The sequence below is a fragment of the Periplaneta americana genome, chromosome 10 (genome assembly GCF_040183065.1).
Source record: "Periplaneta americana isolate PAMFEO1 chromosome 10, P.americana_PAMFEO1_priV1, whole genome shotgun sequence".
In the NCBI taxonomy this organism is placed as follows: domain Eukaryota; kingdom Metazoa; phylum Arthropoda; class Insecta; order Blattodea; family Blattidae; genus Periplaneta; species Periplaneta americana.
Window position 1 is genome coordinate 176006836 of NC_091126.1, and position 21939 is coordinate 176028774.

At 35.1% G+C, this 21939-nt stretch overlaps 1 protein-coding gene across 3 annotated transcripts in view; it reads right to left on the reverse strand.

Moving 5' to 3' along the window:
- Positions 1-8031, reverse strand: part of LOC138708183 (YTH domain-containing protein 1-like) — a 79627-nt gene extending 71596 nt beyond the window's left edge. For all 3 annotated transcript variants that reach the window (XR_011334621.1, XM_069838461.1, XM_069838460.1), the window contains exon 1: positions 7817-8031. Coding sequence is in view for 2 of the 3 variants with exons in the window: in XM_069838461.1 (XP_069694562.1) it covers positions 7817-7844 (28 nt within the window). In the remaining variant the exon portion in view is untranslated. The remainder of the gene's footprint in view (positions 1-7816) is intronic.
- Between the last annotated feature and the right edge of the window lie 13908 nt (positions 8032-21939).

Below are 21939 nucleotides of genomic sequence, written 5' to 3' on the forward strand. Positions count from 1 at the left end.
GAAAGAAAATCTCTTTCATAAAATGGCCAAAATTGGCATCCAATTAAACATGCTCCAGTGGATAAAGTCATTTATCACAAGTTCGATTTGGTCATTCTCTCTCCAAACATAAACTGCTTCAAACTGGTGTCCCCCAAGGGCTCATTCTGAGTTGTAACTTTTTCAATATATATATACAAGAATTAAATTCCATACCAGAAATTAGATGTTTGCTGCATGCTGATGATTTGGTAATTTATACAGAAAAGAAAAAAAAAATGAGCAGAATCCAAGACCACATATATACTTAACAGAGCACTCAACCTATTAGAAGACTGGGGCACAAAAATAACATGAGCATCAACACATCAAAGACTAAGTTCCAAAGTTTCTTCTTAAGTCACCTAGGAATCCATCCTAATCTACAGTACAAAAACGAGTCACTACAACAAAAAGAGGAATTTAACTATCTAGGAGTTACTTTAGATAGCAAACTAAAATGGTCTCATCAAGTAGAACGAATTATATATGTAGTATCTAAAAGCATAAATTGTATGAAGTGCATTGCAGGAACTAAGTGGGGTTGTGACCATCTTACACTAAGCACAGTATACAAGATGTACATCCTCCCCCAAATATTGTATTGTTGTGAACCACTAATATCAGCCTCAGGAAATCTACTTAAACTTAATCAAGCACAAAACCAAGCACTGCGTATGGGAGGAGTCAAAACAACTTCAATTGACTCCATGCTCCTCCTAACAGGATTACAACCAATTCCTTTAATAACTGAAGAAAGAGCATTAATATTACATGAAAAACTGCTTATACTGTTTTCGCTGTAAGAAAAATCCTATTGTAAACATAAGCACGTTGCTGTCATACCCGTGATTGGCCCCCAGTCGAAACATTCACATGACGCAGGAAAATATAGTTCGTATTTGCAAACCATAATCTTGTATTATTTGAAAATAACAAAATTGAATTCTAGTTGTTAAATACGATGAAACATATAACTTCATTCATATGTAAAACGCTATGTAAAAGAAAAACTACTTTTATATTTTGTTATGTACTATGAACGCGGATGAATACCAACAGTAATACGGAGGTAGTCTGTTCTTGTAACAAGCTGGCGTCACTTGAACTCATAGTTGTTCACGTAAGCACATGGTACTGAAGTATGACTTCTGCATCCTCGGTGTGTGTGGTTATTAATCATAAAAGTGGAAACCCTCTCAAAGGCGGAGAAAAACAAATGGTCTTAAATGTATATAATAAGTTAAGTGAGTTTTAATTACAGTAATTATAAAGTAAATGTTTCCTAAGCAAACAAATGCATAGTAGTGAGGTTAGGCCTACTTGATGAGTAACGGGAAATGTTTAACATGAAACAGAATGTACAACAGTGGGCGGGAACACGTACTGAGAATCTATGGCGCCAAACAGTGGCCAATGAAGCCTCACTTCAGTCAGGTGCTATTGCTTACATTAGGATTTTTCTTACAGCGAAAAGATTATTGGTTACCAGATGACAAATTTTGGAAAACAAACAATCACACTAACAGAAGACTGAAAACACAACATGGCTTTGTACAGAAATTTGCAGAGCTGAGGACAAAGTACCAAATCAGCAATACACCAGAACCATTACTGAAACAGCAGAATCCACTTCTCAAAAAAGACGTAGCATACTCACTAGACCTGGAAGAAGCTACCTATCATCAAGAAGGAAACAACAATAGACGACTTGAGAACCCTAGCTCTAGAAACACTGCATAATAAGTATCCAAAAGAAGACTGGTTGTATATAAATACTGAGAGCTCTAAGATGACATCACGCAAATGCTGAAGCAGGTATAGTAACATCTTTGCTCCAGTAGGAACATATAGATCAGCTTACGACGGAGAAGTTGCAGCCATTAGCATTGCTCTAAATCAGTTAATGTGTCACTAGGAAAAGTTTAGAAAGATAGTCATCCTATGTGATTCGAGAGCAGCGATAGGGTCTATAAACTCCATTGATACTCAAACCTTACAAGTCCAGAACTGCCAAAATATGCTATGCCTATTAACAGAAAAAAATAAACAAGTAAAACTAGAGTGGATTCCTGGCCATTGCAATATATATGGAAATGTCCAGGCCGACATATTGGCTAAAAAAAGCGCCCAAACAACGAAACAACAAATACCATATTTTACAGCTAAATTAAACATCACGAATGTTATCCAAGAAGCTTACGCGCAAGATATTAAGAGCAGAACACAAGAGAAACACTGACAAAGGGACATCTTAGAAATACCAAATAGACCAAAAAATGAAGCAGTAGCAAAGTTCCGCTTATGCACTGGGCATGATTGCCTAGCTCAACACAGCCATCATTTTGGCTTACTACCAGACCCAAAATGTATCTTGTGTGATCTACAAGAAGATATGAACAGGGACCACCTATTTCGCCGTCCAACCTTAACCAAAGTGGAAGAGTGCGACCGATACTGGGAGGGGAGGAACTTAACGAGACAATGAAGGACTTTTCTCCTCCTTTTGCGTTCTATGTCTTTATTTTATTTTATTTATATTAAAGTTGTGTTTAGGTCAAAGATGTTATCTCAGTACCTGTCATTGGAAAATAAATAATAAATACTCCTTAAGTGCATTGAAAGACAAAGAATTTGTTCAGCTTCCAGGACAGGTTGAAACATGTTAAAGAGAATAGTGTGTGCAGTGAGGGATAAAGGAAGGATTAGTTCTGACTCCTTTAAAAAAGGCTATTCGAAGAATAGGAAGAGAAAGTGTTTTCTTTTGTAAAAGGGAGTAGAGTGACGATCAGAGGGTAAATACAAGAAGGATTACAGTATAATGGTCCTCAACCCTTCCTCCCGCATCTTTGTAAAAGTGAACCCGTGGAAATTCCATGGCCGAGTACAAAGTAGCATACCTCCAGTAAGAGAGGTGCGAAATCGGTCAGTGCCTACTACCTACATGGCCAGATTAGATTAAAGTTACGAACTGTGAACATCAGGATGTCGAATCGTAAAGTATTGGAAGTTGGAAGATACAGCGAGCATTAGTATTGATATTGGATCTGGTCTGCCCCAAATGGGCATTAATACTGTATGTATAGCAACGTCAGTAGTATAAAAATAGACACTTTGATTTTAGTGAACCTCGGATATAGTGAACGAAATATGCTGGTCTGCAAAAGTTCACTATAACTGAAGTTGACTGTGTATATCCCAAAATTCTTTAGATTTAAAAAAACCTGGCAAGAACACTTTTAAGAAGACCCACAAAAAAAATAATGCGCAATGCATAGTACAAAATTTGGATGATTAGTATTTTTAGTAAAGCAATATGTAAGAAAAATGGATTTCAGCATTTAGAGAGGAGCTGGCATTTGAAGGACCACCCGGAGCATGCAACTTTCTGAAAATGGCGACCCAAAACAGTGACTGATGGGGCCCAGATCTGCATAAAAATTTGTGAAGACATTCTCTGAATAATGTACAATTTTTTATTGTTCAAAACAAAAAATCGATTTCTTTTTCACCAAAACTGACAGAATTTCATCTCAGTGTATCCTTAATTTGCCAAAACGAAAATTCTGCTTAGTCCAGATATCAAGAGTGCTGTCAGTTTATTATTACTCAGTATTCAGTAGCTCCTTCTTACATTGACAGGTTTGGAATCAACTACTCTTCTACAATAATTGAACATCCCTTTGCCAGAAGAAAGGTCAAAGGCACATGTTTTCACAATTCGAGTTAGATCATTAATTCGGGGTTATTCAGTTGTCTTTTTCTAACTGAATCCAAACTACAACTAGTTCATTTTTAGTGCCACTCAATTTGGCACTATTCAATTAAGTTCCAGCCTGTCCCATGCATTATTATTATTTGAAGGAGAAACTGAAAGAGGTAGAAACAAATAGTAAGAATAAAAATATTAGAAATTTATATAAGAGCATAAATGAATTTAAGAATGGGCAACTAGGCCTACTAAATGTACAGCTGTCAAAAGAAAAATTGGCTGCTTTCCAGAAACTAAGTTCCCTTCGGGTATCTCCACTACAATTTGGAGATAGGCGATGTTGTATGTTGTTGGACCACGTTGCTTGATATCTACAATTATAATCAAAGCATTTTCCATATTAATGTTGTAACATAATGATAGCGTTTCGGGCTAGTATTCGTGAGATCATGCATTTGAACACAACCTCATGCTTTTTGTGTTTTATTTTTTGAGAGAGAGAAATTATAATTGCTCTTATCTCTCTTACGACTGTTTTAGTAATTACCATCAAGTTCATGAATTTATTATGCCATGACTTTAAATATCATTATTTATTACGACATTATGGCTGCAAATGGAAAGAAAGAAAGAAAGATTATTTTCTCAACAAAAACTGTCTTTCGTGGCTTAAACAAAACAAACTTACTGGCGTCTGTCTTAGAAAATTCAAACAATTATGCGTTCAAAGAGCAAAACAAAAAACCAAACTTTTAATTGTTTGAATTTTCTACGACAGACGCCAGTAAGTTTGTTTTGTTTAAGCCACGAAAAACAGTTTTGTTGAGAAAATAATCTTTCTTTCTTTCCATTTGCAGCCATAATGTCGTAATAAATAATGATATTTAAAGTCATGGCATAATAAATTCATGAACTTGATGGTAATTACTAAAACAGTCGTAAGAGAGATAAGAGCAATTATAATTTCTCTCTCTTAAAAAATAAAACACAAAAAGCATGAGGTTGTGTTCAAATGCATGATCTCACGAATACCAGCCCGAAACACTATCATTACGTTACAACATTAATACGGAAAATGCTTTAATTATAACTGTAGGTATCAGGCAACATGGTCCAACAACATACAACATCACCTATCTCCAAATTGTAGTGGAGATACCTGAAGGGAACTTAGTTTCTGGAAAGCAGCCACTTTTTCTTTTGACAGCTGTGCATTTAGTAGTTGCCCATTCTTAAATTCATTTATGCTCTTATATAAATTTCTAATATTTTTATTCTTACTATTTGTTTCTACCTCTTTCAGTTTCTCCTTCAAATAAGTTAATCTCTCTTTTTATTCCCAAGTGTATGACTTGCTTCCTGTCTTTCATTTAAATAATGATCTCTATTCGCCTCAACTAGATCTTGTAAGAATTTCAATTTTGCCTGTTTCCTTCTTTCTACTACCATGGAAAAATCTTCATCAGACCATGGTTGCTTTTTCTCAGTTTCATAATAACCTATGCTCGGCTCAGCTACAATTTTGATATTATCTCTGATATTTTCCCACATGCTATTAACATCTAAATCTTCCTCAACTTTGTTGGAACTTTCTAAAGCAGCAAATCTATTTGACCTTATCATTTTGCTTATATAGTTTCCTCGTCTTTTAATTTCGGAATATTGAATCTCCTAATATTAACTTGTTGCTCTACTCACTTGGCTACTGATAGTCTTTCTCTTAATTCTCCAATTATCAAATGGTCGGAATTACAGTCCGCTCACCTGAAGGTTCGAATGTCAACTGTACTAGTATGTCTTCGTTTATCTATCAAAATCTATTTAGTTGTGTGTCAATTCATCTGGAGAAATCCAAGTACATTTCTGTATATATTCTTATGGAAGAATGTTGTACGGAACAAGTGCACAATACTGGAGCAGCGAAAATTTCGAATACTGCTACTCATGACGTCATCTTATTTACTCTGAAATAAAAACGAAATTACATGCCTCTTCTCTTCTCCACCTCTTCTATCTGTCATATCTTATCTATTTTATATCCTATCTCACTCACAATGTCATTAATTTCACACATTACTTATATTTAACCTAAATTAAACTGACTGCAATGCATATTATATTTTAAATTACTTATCTTTCCTAAGTTAGGTTCTCGAACTCCAACTCGACACACTAGTAGCTTAACCACTATGCTACAAAGTCAAGTTATGAGAACAACCACTACATCTCCAACATAAATACACCTCCTTTAATATAAACCCCACACTAGATGGCATCAACAACGATGTTAATTCTGAGTATTGAAAACAGGGTTTAAGCAGATGTTCCCCTAACACGACAGAGTTAACCAGCATTTAGTGAAATCAACAGTAAACACTGAGCAGTGAACAGTCAGTGTAGTGTACCAACTTCAATTTTACGAACTATATCCATATAGGTTAATGTTAATAGCGTTTTATTACTTCACAACATTACATTGCCAATTCAAAAGTACAAAAGAAGACGCGAATTAGATATAAGGTGAGCACTTAAAAATACACATTACCTATACAGCCTACATTTGTGTGTCAATGCTTCCTTTACCTGCAAACACGATATTCATTGCATTTACAATACGACTGGGGACTTATAGCGGAGGCAAGCCCCCGCTGCCCCCCCCCAAAATACCTTCCCCATAACCATTCTATATTATTCCTGAACCGACAAAAACCAACATAATGCATAATGAACATAAATAAAAGTATAAAAGTATCAAACATAGATAAAAGCATTAAAGTTAACCGTAATGCCTACGAGATGTAAGAGTAGTTCAGAAGTAGCATATGTGAACAGCTGGCGTCTTCTACGCAATTATCATACGCCCGCTCCGATATTGTGCACTTAAACTCGACGCTGGATAATTTCAGAACACGGATACCTTCCTTTCCCTCTTACTCCATAATTCCAACTTTGTGCACACAAAATTAATTATTGGCACTGAAAAATGTCTTTTCGTAAGCGTGATGATACGCATTCAACAAACACGGACAAATCTACTCTTTTTAGTATTTTAAGAGCATACCAAAAACCTAAACCTAACATAACCTATCACAGATTCTCGCGTCGGAGAACTTAGAAAAATTCAAGTTGGAAGTTTCAGTGTCACGTGTTATAGAAAAGCCATTTCTTCTTATGGTAGCCCTACGAAAGAAAAGTCTACACATCACACCTAAAATCATAGTACAGCTTACAGAAAATTTGTTTTCGTAATAAAGATATCAAATTTTTCAATACGAAATTTCAAACAATTAAATAACAGATTTATATGAATGATATAGCTTCAAACAAGAGTTTATTTCACATTTTTTTCTCCTTTAAAATATTTCCCAATGAAAAAAATTGACCTCTTTTCAAATAACATTAGTTTGTAGGTTACCTAATCATTTCGACAGCTAAAAGCACAAAGCCTTATGTCCAAAGAACTTGAAAGAAAGAAAACAAGTTACTGGTATTAGCTGATTCACCTTGATGCCTTCCTTCTGGACAAAGGTAGTATAAAGGAATTGCCATAAAAATGATTTATGACAATTTAAAATCCCATGGTTGACTCTCAAAAACTTATTATGCCATTTTCCACAATTTTTTATGGATATGCAAACTTTGTAGCCTTACCCATCGATTTATTATTGATCTAGAATAAGTATAAGTAGTAGACAGGAAAATATATTCAAGGTTATGATGCATGTGAAGAATAATGGAAATGGGAAAATGAGCTTTATTCTTCAGGCAGATGGGAAAATATGAGTTTCTTCACCACACAATGGTCTCTCCACAGCCAAAAAACAGATCTCCGAAATCTTGTTTATGAATAATGGAGAGAAATAGGAAATATATGTCCCCGCTTCAATCATCGAATCCATGACCTCCAGGTCCATAGCCAAACGGAATTCCGACGAGCTAGCCTATACATATTTTTAAAGAAACCTCATACCCATTAAGTATAGTGATAAATTCCCAAGTTATGGCACAGTTTTATTAATATTACCCAGGATTAATGAACTTTTATAAGACAGTTGTGAAAAAATGAAAACAAAGCGGCCATCTTACCTCTGTTTTCTTGATTATCTTCACTCATTTTATGACCATGGGTATCTCATTAAATAATCCATATACGGACTATCGTACTGACAGAACCTATTTACGGTATATCACAGAGTTTAAAGATCTTGAATCCCAGTTAAGGCAATCACAGACTACTTCACGCAATTACAAAAACACAATTACACTACTACAGACCTTCAAACCTCTACTGATGTTAGCGTTTACTTCGCATACGCCAAAGATCACAAATACAACGATGCACAGCTCGATGCTTAAACGATCAGTGTTGTCACAGTGTGTTCCGATAATTTCCCTCGAAATAGGTTCAAATTTCCCTTTCGCGAGTAATATTTTCCTGGATCTTTCCTATCTACTTTACTATCATCCTATATAAATCATATATACCAATATATATTCCAATACATAAGAAGGGCGATAAATCAAAAACAAATAATTACAGACCAATATCCCTACTATCATCTTCTCAAAAATCCTAGAGAAAGTAATATATAATAGAATGATGTCTTTTCTCGAAAATCATAGTGTCTTTTGTAACTCACAGTTTGGTTTTCGAAAAATGAAATCCATTAATAATGCCTTATTCTCCTTCATTAATAGTATATTACAAGCAAAAGACAATAGAGAGCAAATACTAGGGCAATTCCTTGATCTTTCAAAAGCATTCGACACTGTAAATCATGATATCCTAATAAGAAAACTCAATAATTATGGAATAAGAGGTTTAGCAAATGATTGGTTCATATCGTAATTAAGTAATCGAAAACAGATTGTCCAAATAGATTCAGTCAACTCAACTCCAGCTTCTATCAAAACTGGTGTTCCTCAAGGCTCAGTACTGGGTCCAATATTATTATTTTTTATTTTAGTTGGTTATTTAACGACGCTGTATCAACTACTAGGTTATTTAGCGTCGATGAGATTGGTGACAGCGAGATGAGGCCGAGGATTCGCCATAGATTACCTTGCATTCACATTACGGTTGGGGAAAACCTCGGAAAAAACCCAACCAGGTAATCAGCCCAAGCGGGGATCGAACCCGCGCCCGAACGCAACTTCAGACCGGCAGGCAAGCGCCTTAACCGACTGAGCCACACCGGTGGCTTCCAATATTATTTCTGCTATATATTAATGATTTACCAATAAATATATCCCACTCGGAAACAGTGCTCTTTGCGGATGATACAAATATGATTTTCAAAAGTAGAAATGAGAATATCCTACATAATAACATAAATGAAGCTAATAATCAAATAAAAGAGTGGCTAATACATAACAGACTTAATCAAAACAGTTTTTATTAATTTTAATCGAAATAAAACGCATAAAAACTTGCAAATATATATTGACAATCAGAATATAAAAGAAGTTGAGTGCACAAAATTCTTGGGAGTATGGATTGACTCGAATTTATCCTGGACTCAACACGTAAGCTTCCTCTCTGGAAAATTGTGCAAATTATGTTATGCTTTTAGAATTCTTACGAAAAGCATATCTCTTCCAACTTTGAAAGTAGTCTACTATGCCCATATACATTCCATTCTTTCATATGGTGTAATGCTTTGGGGCATGTCCTCTGAAGCTACATAAAAATATTTAAACTTCAAAAGAAAATAATAAAACAAGTTCCTATATGCACTCCAAGCAAAGAAATTTTTCAAGAATTACATATTTTACCACTCCCCTGCATCTACATCCTAGAAACTGTTTGCTTTATGCATAAGAATCTTTACTATTTTAAAAGGAACTCTGAAACTCACAACCATAACACAAGGACTGCCAACAATTTGCATATAAATTGTCATACCATTACCAAAAGTCTCAACAGTACTTTTCATACAGGTATCTCATTATATAACAAGATACCTGGGGATTTAAATTATGAAGGCTTCAAAACCAGGGTAAAAACTATTCTGCTCCAGTCCATGCCGTTCAAAATCACTGATTTCTTGCATTAAGCTATAAAGCAAAATATCTACCTTCATTACTGTTGCACATAATTTTTTCTCCAAACAATATTAATAATAATGTAGGAGTATCTTGTTCTTACATAATCTCTGTTAATTAATTTATTTAATGTCTTGTAAACGAAAAATGTATTATGTATCTTGTTATTTATTGTGTCTTTGGTAGTTTTACTATTCCTTGGAAAACTTAAGAGTGTTAAAATTAAATTCATACTAGAAATTAATTAAAATCATACTAGAAATCTTATTTGTGTGTGTATGTGTGTGCCTGTGTGTGTATTTTTTGCGTTTGTATTTTGTGTTTGTATCTAATGACGAACCTATAATCTGTAATAGATTGTACAGGGAATGAATAAATACAATACAATACCCAGATTGCTCCGCCGTATAGGCTTTGACGGTAACAACTTTTGCCAGGTTTACTATGTTGCCATCTATAGCTGTTGCATAGGGAGGCACGTCATAACTCCCGAAAGTTACAAACTCTTTGATTGTTCCTAGTACTCACAGCGCTCCAAGCGGCTAGCAACTATCGCGAGAAATGCAAAAAATCATACCAAACTTCGTGACTGTATATAGTAGACTGTGGGCACAGTCTAGTATATACAGTCGCGAAGTTCAATACGTAGTAAATATGCAAACATTAGGTAGTTGCTCACCACTAGGATCGCTAATATCGCCTCATTTCAGGCAATGCAAAAGAGAACCGTCACAGTCTATTGTTTCTAGCACCCTCAAAACTCAAGCTTCGTGACTGTATATAGTAGACTGTGACTGTGGGTGTACTGAGTCTCCGCAGGAGTAAATATGGCCGCCGCGTCGGCATTTGTCGGATCAAAAGAATGCGGTACTCTCCAATATACAATACTCTGCGTAGAGCCAACTGTGAGCGCGTGCATGTCTGGATTCGGTAACTAGCTAACCACCCACCTCTCTTGCTGTGTCGGTAACAACAATCACTACTATACCATAATAATCTTTATTAGCCAAAAAACATACATGTTACAGGCTTCGTTATAGGAAAACAAAACAAGGAGCACACAAAATTATACAGAATGAATCGTTAATTATGTACTATAAAGTATTGCAGAATATTCTATGCACCGAAACAAACATTTTGTCATATACATATTTCAAGCGGCCCCACAACCAAAAGTCGCAGGGAGTGAGCTCGGGTGATAGCACCGGCCATGCAATAGGTCCGCTGCATCAATCCATGTGCCTGGGAACCGTTTATCTAAATGAAGTCTCACAGCACTGTCGTAATGTCAGATGCCCCATCTTGAGGTAGCTACATGTTAAATTGTGTTGCCAGTAGTACGACGTCCAATTGTTGGGTTATTTCAGTCTGCAGACAGCGCAAATACGCAGCACCTGTTAATCGTGCAGGAAGTTCACATGATCCCAGTAGGATATCCCCAATTACACCCATCCAGGTATTGATGGAGAATTGATGTTGCGAATGTAATTCCTCAATAGCATTTGGAGTCTGGTATGGCAACGATGGTTGTGGCAATTGAAGGTACCATTTCTGGTGAATGTTGCTTCATCCAGTACCAGTATTTTGCTTAAGAGATGTCGATCAGCTTCATTTTCTTGAAGTAATCATTCGCAGAATATCCTTCGATGTTCAAACTCAATCTTTCCTTGCAATTCTTGCATAGGTTGTAGATGGTATGGGTAGAGTAATGCTTCATGTACAATTTTCCACACTGACTTCTGAGACATGTGATGGCATGCAGCTAATCGCCATGTACTTGTGCCTGGAGCTTGCCGAATAAAGTTATATAAAAGAACACAAAATTCCATGTGGATCTGGATATCGGCACTGTCGTGCAGAACATTTGAGGTGACTTTTTTTTAAATATCGTACGCAATGGAGGGGGAAAGGAACTGGCCCCCTACTCCATTATCTCCCTGTTTAGTTGTCTCCTAAGTGGTGCCTTATTGATATCAGTTGTGAGGTTCAGACCTATCTTCAGGAAGCTCACTAAACAACATTACAAATACAAACGTTTGAGGTTTAATTTAAGTACTGGTACCATCCTTTACTTTTTTTAACAATCTAAGATATGGCTCAGCCATGGCAGAGTATTTCCCTCACAATGAGAAATCGTTCGCGTTTATTTCCATTTTTCAAGTGAAAGTGACTAACAAAATTAGTAGCCTAGTACTGGTAAAAGTAGTAGTACCAAGAGCTCTAACAGTAGCTGCAGTAATAGTAGCATTAGCAGTAGCAGCAGCAACCAGTGTTTTTTTCACTTGACAAAACGTGGAAATATTGACAGAAGAAAAATATTACAATTAGACCTAATAGAAAATAGAATAATTACGGAGCCTTAAGAATTACACTTACTTAAATTTAGTCACAACAATTTCCAAATTCATATCAGATTGTCATTACTGCCATCTTCTTGCTTTTGGTGTCAGTTGCCAGTTGTCAGTGGCATAGTTCAGAGCTTTAAATGGTCTTAGAGGAGGGCGAACCAATTTGATGAACATTAAGTTTGATGCAGTTTTAAAATGTAATGAGGCTCTTGTTGTAATCTTCTTCTTCTTCTTCTACTACTTCTTCTTCTTCTTCTTCTTCTTCTTCTTCTTCTTCTTCTTCTTCTTCAGTCCCTTCTGCTGCTAAGCGTCGGGTTCGCCTCTCTCCGTCCATTTCATCCATTTTTCCCAGTCTCTGCTCATTCTCTTTATCTGTACCATTGTTTTTCTTTTCTGTTGGCCTATTCTTTCTATTGTATCCTCCCATTTAATCCTTGGTCTTCCTCTTCTCTTCCTTCCTTCCACTCTCATTTCCATCACCTGTTTAATCTTCCTTTCCTCTCCCATACGATATACATGCCCAAACCATTTCAACTGCCTTTCATTAATCACCTCTGTTAATGCTTTTCTCATTTTAACTTCTTCTCTTATCCTGTCATTCCTTATCCTATCTCTTCTGGTCTTTCCTACAGTTCTTCTAAGATATTTCATTTCCATTGCTGTTAATTTACTTCGATGTTTATCTAAGAGTGGTAAGCTTTCGGTACTATATTGTATTATAGGTTTAATTATTGAATTATATATCTGTATTTTTGTCTTAGTGGTTATTTCTTTTTTCCCAACTATTGTATTACTTATTTGATAGTGTGCTGATGTTGCTTTCTTTACCCTGTTCAGTACTTCTTGATCTACTTTTCCTTCACTAGTTATTATTGTTCCCAAATATTTAAAACTTTCCACTCTCTCCAGGTTTTGTCCTTCACATTCAATGTTAAATTCTGTTTCCTGTCTATCTTCCTTAGATGTCCACATTACTTTACTCTTGTTGACATTAATCCGCATCCCTTTTCTCATTAATTCTTCATTCCATTCCATCAGCATGTGTTGTAGCCTTTCAGGTGTTTCAATAGTATTGATAACGATTGTAACTATTCTATTGAGAAAGATGTCAACAACATAATTGAAATGAGCAGCCATACCAATGTGGGATTTCTCAGTCTTTTCAGCAGGTACGACAAGCCGTATCTTCACAGGAGGGTGCGGAGTTTGATTATGTGGCTTGAGCGGGCTCTGATGAGACCTGGGGCATCACACATTGGTTTGATAGATGTAAGCCCTATAAGAAGGTATGAATATACGTCACATGGCCTGCAGCTGAATGGTAGAGGCAAGGAGCACCTTTCGGTTCTTATTGCTAATAGCATCAGAGGCAGCCATGTTAAAAAGCAGAGTTGTAATATTCCTGAGTTAGTTAATGCTAGGGCTTCTCCTTTTTTAGGTTAAACCTCCCACCAGTAAGGTGTTTGAAACAAGTTCAACTAAATTGTAAATGCTCTGATGTTTCTAGTAATGAACACAGTAACTTCACTATTTTTCATCAAAATATTAGGGGATTAAAACAAAAAACTGATGAATTGATCACTTTTTTAGCAACTCAAAATCATAAACCCCAGATATTATGTATAACTGAACATCATATGAAGCAACAGGAAATACTACAACTGTCTTTACATGGATATGTATTAGGTTCTTATTTCTGTAGACATGTCTTCCAAAAAGGGGGTGCCTGTATTTTTATCAGAGGGGATCTATTATTTAGTAAAATTGATATATCTGATTTTTTGTCTTGAACAAGATATTGAAATCTGTGGATTACAAATTGGTTATGAGATATCAAATTTAATTATCTTATGTGTTTATAGGGCGCCAATGGGAGATTATAAGAAATTTACAACTAACTTAGATTCATTATTGAAAAGACTTTATAAACCACATACCGAATTTGTAATCTGTGGTGACATAAACATAGATTATCTATCAGAAAGCTCACGTAAAAGAAAATTAAACTCACTTCTTGAAACTTATAATCTTAGTCACACAGTAAGTTTTCCAACCAGAACACAAGCTGGAAGTAGTACTGCCATTGATAATATATTTATAGATAAAAGTAAATTGAATTCCTATTCAACAGTACCATTAGTCAATGGCCTGTCTGATCACGATGCACAAATTCTAAGTGTTTTCAATATGAGTGAAAAATTCCAAAGTGTTAATCTAAAAATAAAAAAAAAAAAGGATTATAAATGCTGAATCTCTTCATCATTTAAATACATGTCTACAAAATGAATCTTGAGAAAATGTATATAGTACCGATACCATTGATATTAATACTAAATTTAATGCATTTTTCACTACATTTACGAATTATTTCAATGAATGTTTTCCAGTCAAGGTGGTGAAAAAATGTAAAAGTAAAAACATGTGGATAACTCAGGGAATTAAAATATCATGTGCTAGAAAAAGGAATCTATATTTAATGAGTAGGAATAGTGATGATCCTCATGTTCTTAATTACTACAAGAATTACTGTAAAACTTTGACAAAAGTTATAAAAGATGCAAAGAAAATGTATCTGAATGAAAAAATACAAAATTCAGATAATAAGATTAAAACTATTTGGGATATTATTAAAAATGAAACTAATCCATATTCAAAGAGTGAAAATATTACTTGCATTAAAATCAATGATAGTAAAATAGATAACCCAAAATCAATTGCAAATCATTTTAATGACTTCTATGTAAATATTATTCAGAACTTAAACATTCAAGATTGTGCAGAAGATGCTGCACTTGGTTACCTAACTGATGCATTTAACACTGAGTTTTTAGGTCTCAAATTTATTCCCACTACCGCAGCAGAAATCATGCATGTGATAAAACAACTAAAAACAAAATATTCCTCTGGATATGATGAAATTCCAAGTAAAGTTCTGAAAGCTTGTTCTGAAATATTGTCCTCTCCGTTAAGCTATCTAGGCAATTTGTCAATGCAATGTGGTATTTTTCCAGAAAGACTCAAATATTCAATAGTAAAACCAATATACAAAAAGGGAGATAAATGTACTATTGCTAATTATAGACCCATATCATTATTAACAACATTTTCAAAAGTGTTTGAGAAAGTTATGTATAATAGATTATATCATTACCTGGAGTCCAACAATATATTAGTTTTAGAACAGTTTGGATTTAGAAAACAAAAATCGACAGAGAATGCTTCTTTTAGTTTGGTGGATGAAATACTAAATTCATTAAATTCGAAACTACATGTAGGTGGGATTTTTTGTGACTTGGCTAAAGCATTTGATTGTGTAGACCATAGTATATTAGTAAAAAAATTGAAGTTTTATGGTATTAAAGATGAGATGTTGGGTTGGTTTACATCGTACTTATCAAATAGAAAACAAAAAGTAGAAGTAAATGTACCAAATAGTCATAAAGTTACTTAGTCAGAATTTAGAAATATTAAACATGGTGTTCCGCAGGGGTCAATTTTAGGTCCATTGTTGTTTCTAATTTATATTAATGATTTAGCCTTGACCATAAACAATTTCTCTCGTGTAATTTTATTTGCAGATGATACAAGTGTAATTATTTCAAGCAAACAATACGATCAGTTTATAAACACTTCTAATACAGTGCTGAATCTAATGAATGAATGGTTCCATGCAAATAAGCTAGCACTTAATGTTGATAAAACCAATGCAGTCAAATTTAGTACACACATTAGTGCTCAGGTTTCCTACAGTATTCGATTAAATGGAACTCATCTCAAAGAATCTATAAGCACAAAGTTTCTTGGTTTAGAATTGGATACTCATTTGAAGTGGAAAACGCATATAGAATGTATTACTCGTAAATTGAGCTCTGCCTGTTATGCATTAAGATCCTTATCTACTATTGGTGATATAAACTTACTTAAAATGTCATACTTTGCATATTTTCACTGTGTAATGAAATATGGATTAATATTCTGGGGTAACTCGTCTGAAACTAAACAGGTTTTTGTATTACAAAAGAAAGCTATAAGAATAATGCCCGGTGTGCATAAAAGGACCTCATGTAAAAATATTTTCCGAAACTTAGAAATCTTGACTTTACCTTGTGAATATATTCTTTCCCTAATGATGCTGTATATTAAGAACCAAGATAAATTCAGTACTAATCAAGACATTCATCATTTTAATACAAGACATAAATCAGATCTTCATCTACCCTCTGTTAGTCTAAGCTGTTTTAAAAAAGGAGTTCGCTATTCATGTATAACAGTCTTCAATGCACTGCCTAATTATCTTAAAGATTTGAAGAACCACGAGAAAAGGTTCAGAAAAGAATTAACCAAATTTCTACATACTCATACCTTCTACACATTTGATGAATTGTTTATGCTTGTGAATTGAATTATTCTACTTAAATGACATGTACAAATTTATATAGCTCAACTAAAATATGGTTTTATATTGACTTAATCTGTTTACTATGTATTGTATTTTTTTGTTTAGCATAACTGATGAATTGTATGTACTGTAAATTGAATAGTATACTGTATAGGTCAACTGATGAATTGTTTAAGCTTATAAATTGAATTAATCTACTTCATATGAATTGTATAGCTTAACGAAAATAAGTTTGTAAATTGAACTAATTTGATTGTATATGTTTGTATAGTTTGGCTGATGAATTGTATATGTTCTTAAAATGATTACTAGTCTGTGTAGCTCTACTGATGAATTGTATATAGACCTACTGTAAATTGAATGGTAATATGTATAGCTCAACTGATGAATTGTTTATGATTATAAATTGAATTAATCTACTTGATATTAATTGCACAAATTTGTATAGCTTAATGAATGTATGCTAACTTTGTATTGTATATATTTGTATAGTTTTGGCCGATGAATTGTATATGCTTTAAATTGAATAGTAATCTATATAGCTCTACTGATAAATTGTTTGTGTTTCTAATTTGAAGTAGTTTGCATGATATGTATTATCAATTTCTGTATATCACAACTGGTTGAATTGTTTATGCCTTAAATTTAATTAACTTGTTTTGTATTATACATATAGCTCAACTTATGAATGATCGTTTGCATTTGTAAATTTAATAATCTGATTGGCTATGTATTGTATACTTTTAGTAGAGCCATCGATGTAGCTCAGTCGGCAGACTCGCTGGGCTGCTGATCCGGAGCTGCGTTCGGGCTTGGGTTGGATCCCCCTTTGGTCTTTGGTTTCTTCCGAGGTTTTCCCCAGCCGTGGGACTGAAGCCGGATGGTCTATGGCGAGTCCTTGGCATCAACCCCTTTGATTTGATTACCCCCCTTTGATTTGATTACCTGGTTGGGTTTTTCCGAGGTTTCCCCCACCAAAAGGCAAATGCCGGGTAATATTTTGGCGAATCCTCGGACCTCATCTCATCTCACTACATCTCGCCAAAATGTAAAAAAAAAAAAAAAATGTAAAAAATTGCACAAAATTGTAAAAATTGTAGAAAATTACTAAATTGTAAAACTATAAAAATTTGTAAAAATTGTAATTGTAATATTGTAAAATGTTGACTTGTTCCACATCTTAAAGCTTCATTGCTCATGTAAGATCTATGGAATAAAATGAATGAATGAATGAATGAATGAATGAATGAATATATTTTCTCATTTCTTATTTCATTTTGGCCATTTCCCGCAAATTTCCCTCATAATATTTCTTTTATGTTCCTAAGACTTGGTTCTTCTCAGTTATTATTTTATTTTCCGTTTTTATTGATCTTATATCTTTGCCATATTTTCCTCTTAGTGTACTTACTGTTTTCCAAAATTTCTTATTATTTTTTTCCCCCCACCATCTGTTCAACTTCATTTCCAAATTTTTCCCAAGATTTGGTTTTGGCTTCTTTAACTGCTGATTTTACCTCATTCCGTTTATTCACATAATGCAATCTGTCTTCTTCCTTTCTATTTCTTAGGTATTGTTTCCAAGCCTTCTTTTTTTCCTTTAACTTTCTCTTTCACTTCCTCATTCCACCATGGTGTTTTCTTTCTGTTGTAGTCAGTACCAGTATTAAAGGCATTTGTGATAATCCACATTCACATTCACTTGTTGAAATTGGGATGCTTTTGATAGCATTCACCAAGGGGAGAAGAGATAATGGAAATATCTTATATGGAAGATAACCTTAAAAAACCTCGCAGGATTTGTCTCTCAGGAAGTACAAATCACTTGCGCTTAAGTTTGTTACTTTTATTTTTCTATAGGTTAAACCTGTCTGATGCAGTTGTAGAATCCAACACTCTCTTCTACTCGGGTATTTTAATATTGTCTGCAGCTAAAAGTCGGCTATCCATGCGTTATTTTAGGCAGTCATAAAATTTATTGACTCAATATGATTCCGTGGTCTATATCTTGCAGCTTTTTCAAGCGAGACATCTGTGAACTTACACTGTGCTTCTGCATTAAAAACATCAAGATAATAATGTTCACTATTTTCTTCCCTTTCTTCAAACAGTTTTACTTGATTGCTTATTTTTATGTGGTCAGAGTAAACTGTGATATCACGGGCTGGTAGTCCAGTGCTAAGCTCTACACATCACACATGATCCTAAGGTCAAAATGAACATTCGTGGGGGTCAGAAGCAAAGGACTACAAGTGACACTTCTAAGAATATGAGTTAAGTGCATCCAGGGCAAGTTAAAACATTAAAAATTTTAGTGGCAAAGGGATACAATTTTCAACCACACCACACACTAAAATTGAAATAAAAAAGTTCACGGAATTTACGAAATCTTAAGCACTTTCAACCACATTTCCTCACAAATAACTTATACCCCTTTGCTTCTGACCACCTCATTTGTGATTGTTTTTGGTAGATCTAATCATTGGTACATGTTTCTTTCAGTTTTGTCCAGTCTTTCATCATATTTGGCAGTCGTGAAGTGGGCAACTAATGCATCATATGGCAGAAACACTTCTGAAGCTGGAAACAACCCAGCGCCAACCCAATTCTAAGAATTTCACCATCAAGCTGCAGTGCAGTGTTCTTGCTCTTAAATTTTTCGGTGATTGATTATGTGGTATATGCAGTTTTTCGAGAAAATATTTGAAATTATTTACTGGTACTACATGTGATGGGAAATCTTTAATATAAATAATTGATTAAATGGCGATCTTACTCGTGTTAATTTGTAAGCATGTGCGGCTTATAGCTGTTTCGGTGCTTCTTCACACCATCCTTAGTGTTAAAAGTAGTGTACGAAAGATTCAACAGGGAAATCTTTATTTAACACATCATTCTACAGATAGTTTCAGAATATGTATGGTAAGACTTTCCTGTGTTAAATTTCAACGTACCTCGTTTACATGTTTCGACCTATTTATGGGTCATCTTCAGAACTGGTCGTTGTTGGTCTTGGTGCCTCTTGTTGTTTCCTGTGAGGGTGCGTTCGTAGTGTGGAGTCAAAGAGTGTATGTGTTTTGAAATTGAGTTGTGTGTTGAGAATATCGTTGGGGTGTGTTTTCGTGTGTCTGTATGTTCTAGTGTGTTTTGTTTCTGGCTTTTTGGTTGGATGTGTAGTATTTCCATGTCTGTGTTGATGTCTCTGTGGGTGTGGTTAGCATTTGTGATGTGTTCTGCATATGTGGAGGTGTTTTGTAATTTTGTTATGGCTGTGATGTGCTCTTTGTGCTTTGTGTAATCAAGATGTAGGGGAGCGAGGGGATACATTGGACAGTTTATCTTATTAAATTTTTGTGCACTAAGCTTATTAATTAAAAAGATTCTTTCCACCTGGTTTTGATTTGTTGGACATCTGGCTGTCATTAAAAATTTAAATCATTTTCATATCAGTAAAACTGAAATCATCATTTGAATATATTTGAAGAAATACACTTTGTCCAGAGTATCCCCAGATATGGGGATACATTGGACAGAAATCAAAATATTTTGTGTACAGAAAAAAATGATCATACATGGTCTCTAAATTTCAAATACAATAATACTAACAAACTACAACTAAATTCACATATGTACAATCAACACAATACATTATTGGATACAAAATGGCATGAAATCAAAGTCAAAATAGGTCATATTTTCAAAACGCTTTTTGTTGTCTTTGATAGGTTCAGGTAACTTCAGCACAGTCTCCTCGTATGACACAAATGAAACTGGCTCATCAGTTTCAATGAACCGATTAGAAGCAATTTGACGTTTGAAAAATTTCACATCATATCCATCCACGGCACGATTAACAATTTGGGCTACATAATTTCTTGAAGTGTTTTTGCCACTAACTCTGACAATTACAAAATCGCCAGAATGTAGGGAGTAAATGGGTTCAACTTCATTTTCATGTGAGTCTTGATCTGAGTCAGAGGTATTCTCACCAACTTCCTCTAAAGATGATGAAGACCTCTGACGAACTCTCCTCTTCTCTGCCTGTTTTCCCTTTGAGTTTTTACACTTCCGTTCTGCGATCTCATTTTTTTCTGGAGAATCTGTTGCTATCATACAACGACCCCTTTTTCGCCCACGACAGGACAATTTGCGAGGTGGTGCTTTTGGAAAGGGCCTTACTTCTTCAGGACTGACATATGCATTTTCGGTTGTCGAAGATGTTGGAGTTTCTAATGTTCTAGAGCTGACAACTGAAGTAATTATAGCATCTTCTACTTTAGATCCTGCTTGTTCTTCTGCAATTGATCCTGGAGAACTTTGATGGTTCAAAAGCACTGGAGGTGGGCGATCTGATACTACAGATGACAAGAAATGTTCATCGGAGAATATATTTCGGTCAAATGGAGAAATTCCACAAGATTTAAATCCCGATTTAATGTTTTCTGGGATTGCTGCTCTGTCCCATGCAGTTGCACTCATCCGTGGTAATTCAAAGATTGTCACACTTTCATTTGGATGACTAAGGTGCCAGGCGTTAATTGCTTCATTGAAGAATTTCTTGAAAGGACCAAACACGCAGCGGTCCAGGGGCTGAAGCTTATTGGATGTGTGTGGTGGAAGGGTCAAGATGGTAATGCCATTTCCCTTGCAATAATCTAGGCCTTCTACACTCAAGTGGGACTCATGATTATCCATGATCAGCAACACCGGATTTCCATTTGAACAACGTACATTTTCTTTAAAAAATATCAAAACGTTCAAGAAATTTTCTGCTGTCATCCAACCTGACTTGTGGACAAGACCCAAAGCCCCTGTAGGTGCACCAGCCATCATGCGTGCTTTGTCAAAGCGAACGCGGGGGAATATCCACACAGGAGGTAGGGCATTCCCATTTGCGCAAATGATACCAACTTGTGTCATAAGTTCACCCCGCTCCCTGGAAGTCACTTGTCCTACCTGTTTTTCACCTTTTTTTGCGATTACTTTTACCACAGGTGGTACAGTGTTCAAGCCAGTCTCATCTAAACTGAAAATCTGATGCGGCATGAATTTATGTCTCTGCAGCACAATGTCCAACTTATCAAAGAACTGGCCCACTGTTACTCTATTGAATGCCTGCATTCTGGCTAGACTTGTAGCTTCTGGTGTTCTGATTGAGAGTGCTGGGTGTCTTTTCAAAAATGCTGAGAACCAATCCAAACCAGCCTCCTTATTTGCTTCCCAAGATGCAGGTATTGTCATCAGTTCATTCTTTTTAGCATATTCGAAAGCCAATCGTCTTGTTTGTTTTGGTGTCAGCCCATAAAACATAGCTGAACATGACAACAAATAATCAGCAAGAGCTTCTTCCATGTGACCTGGAATTACTTGACGATTCTTAAAATTGGACTTGAAATTAATTGAATCAAACCCAACCT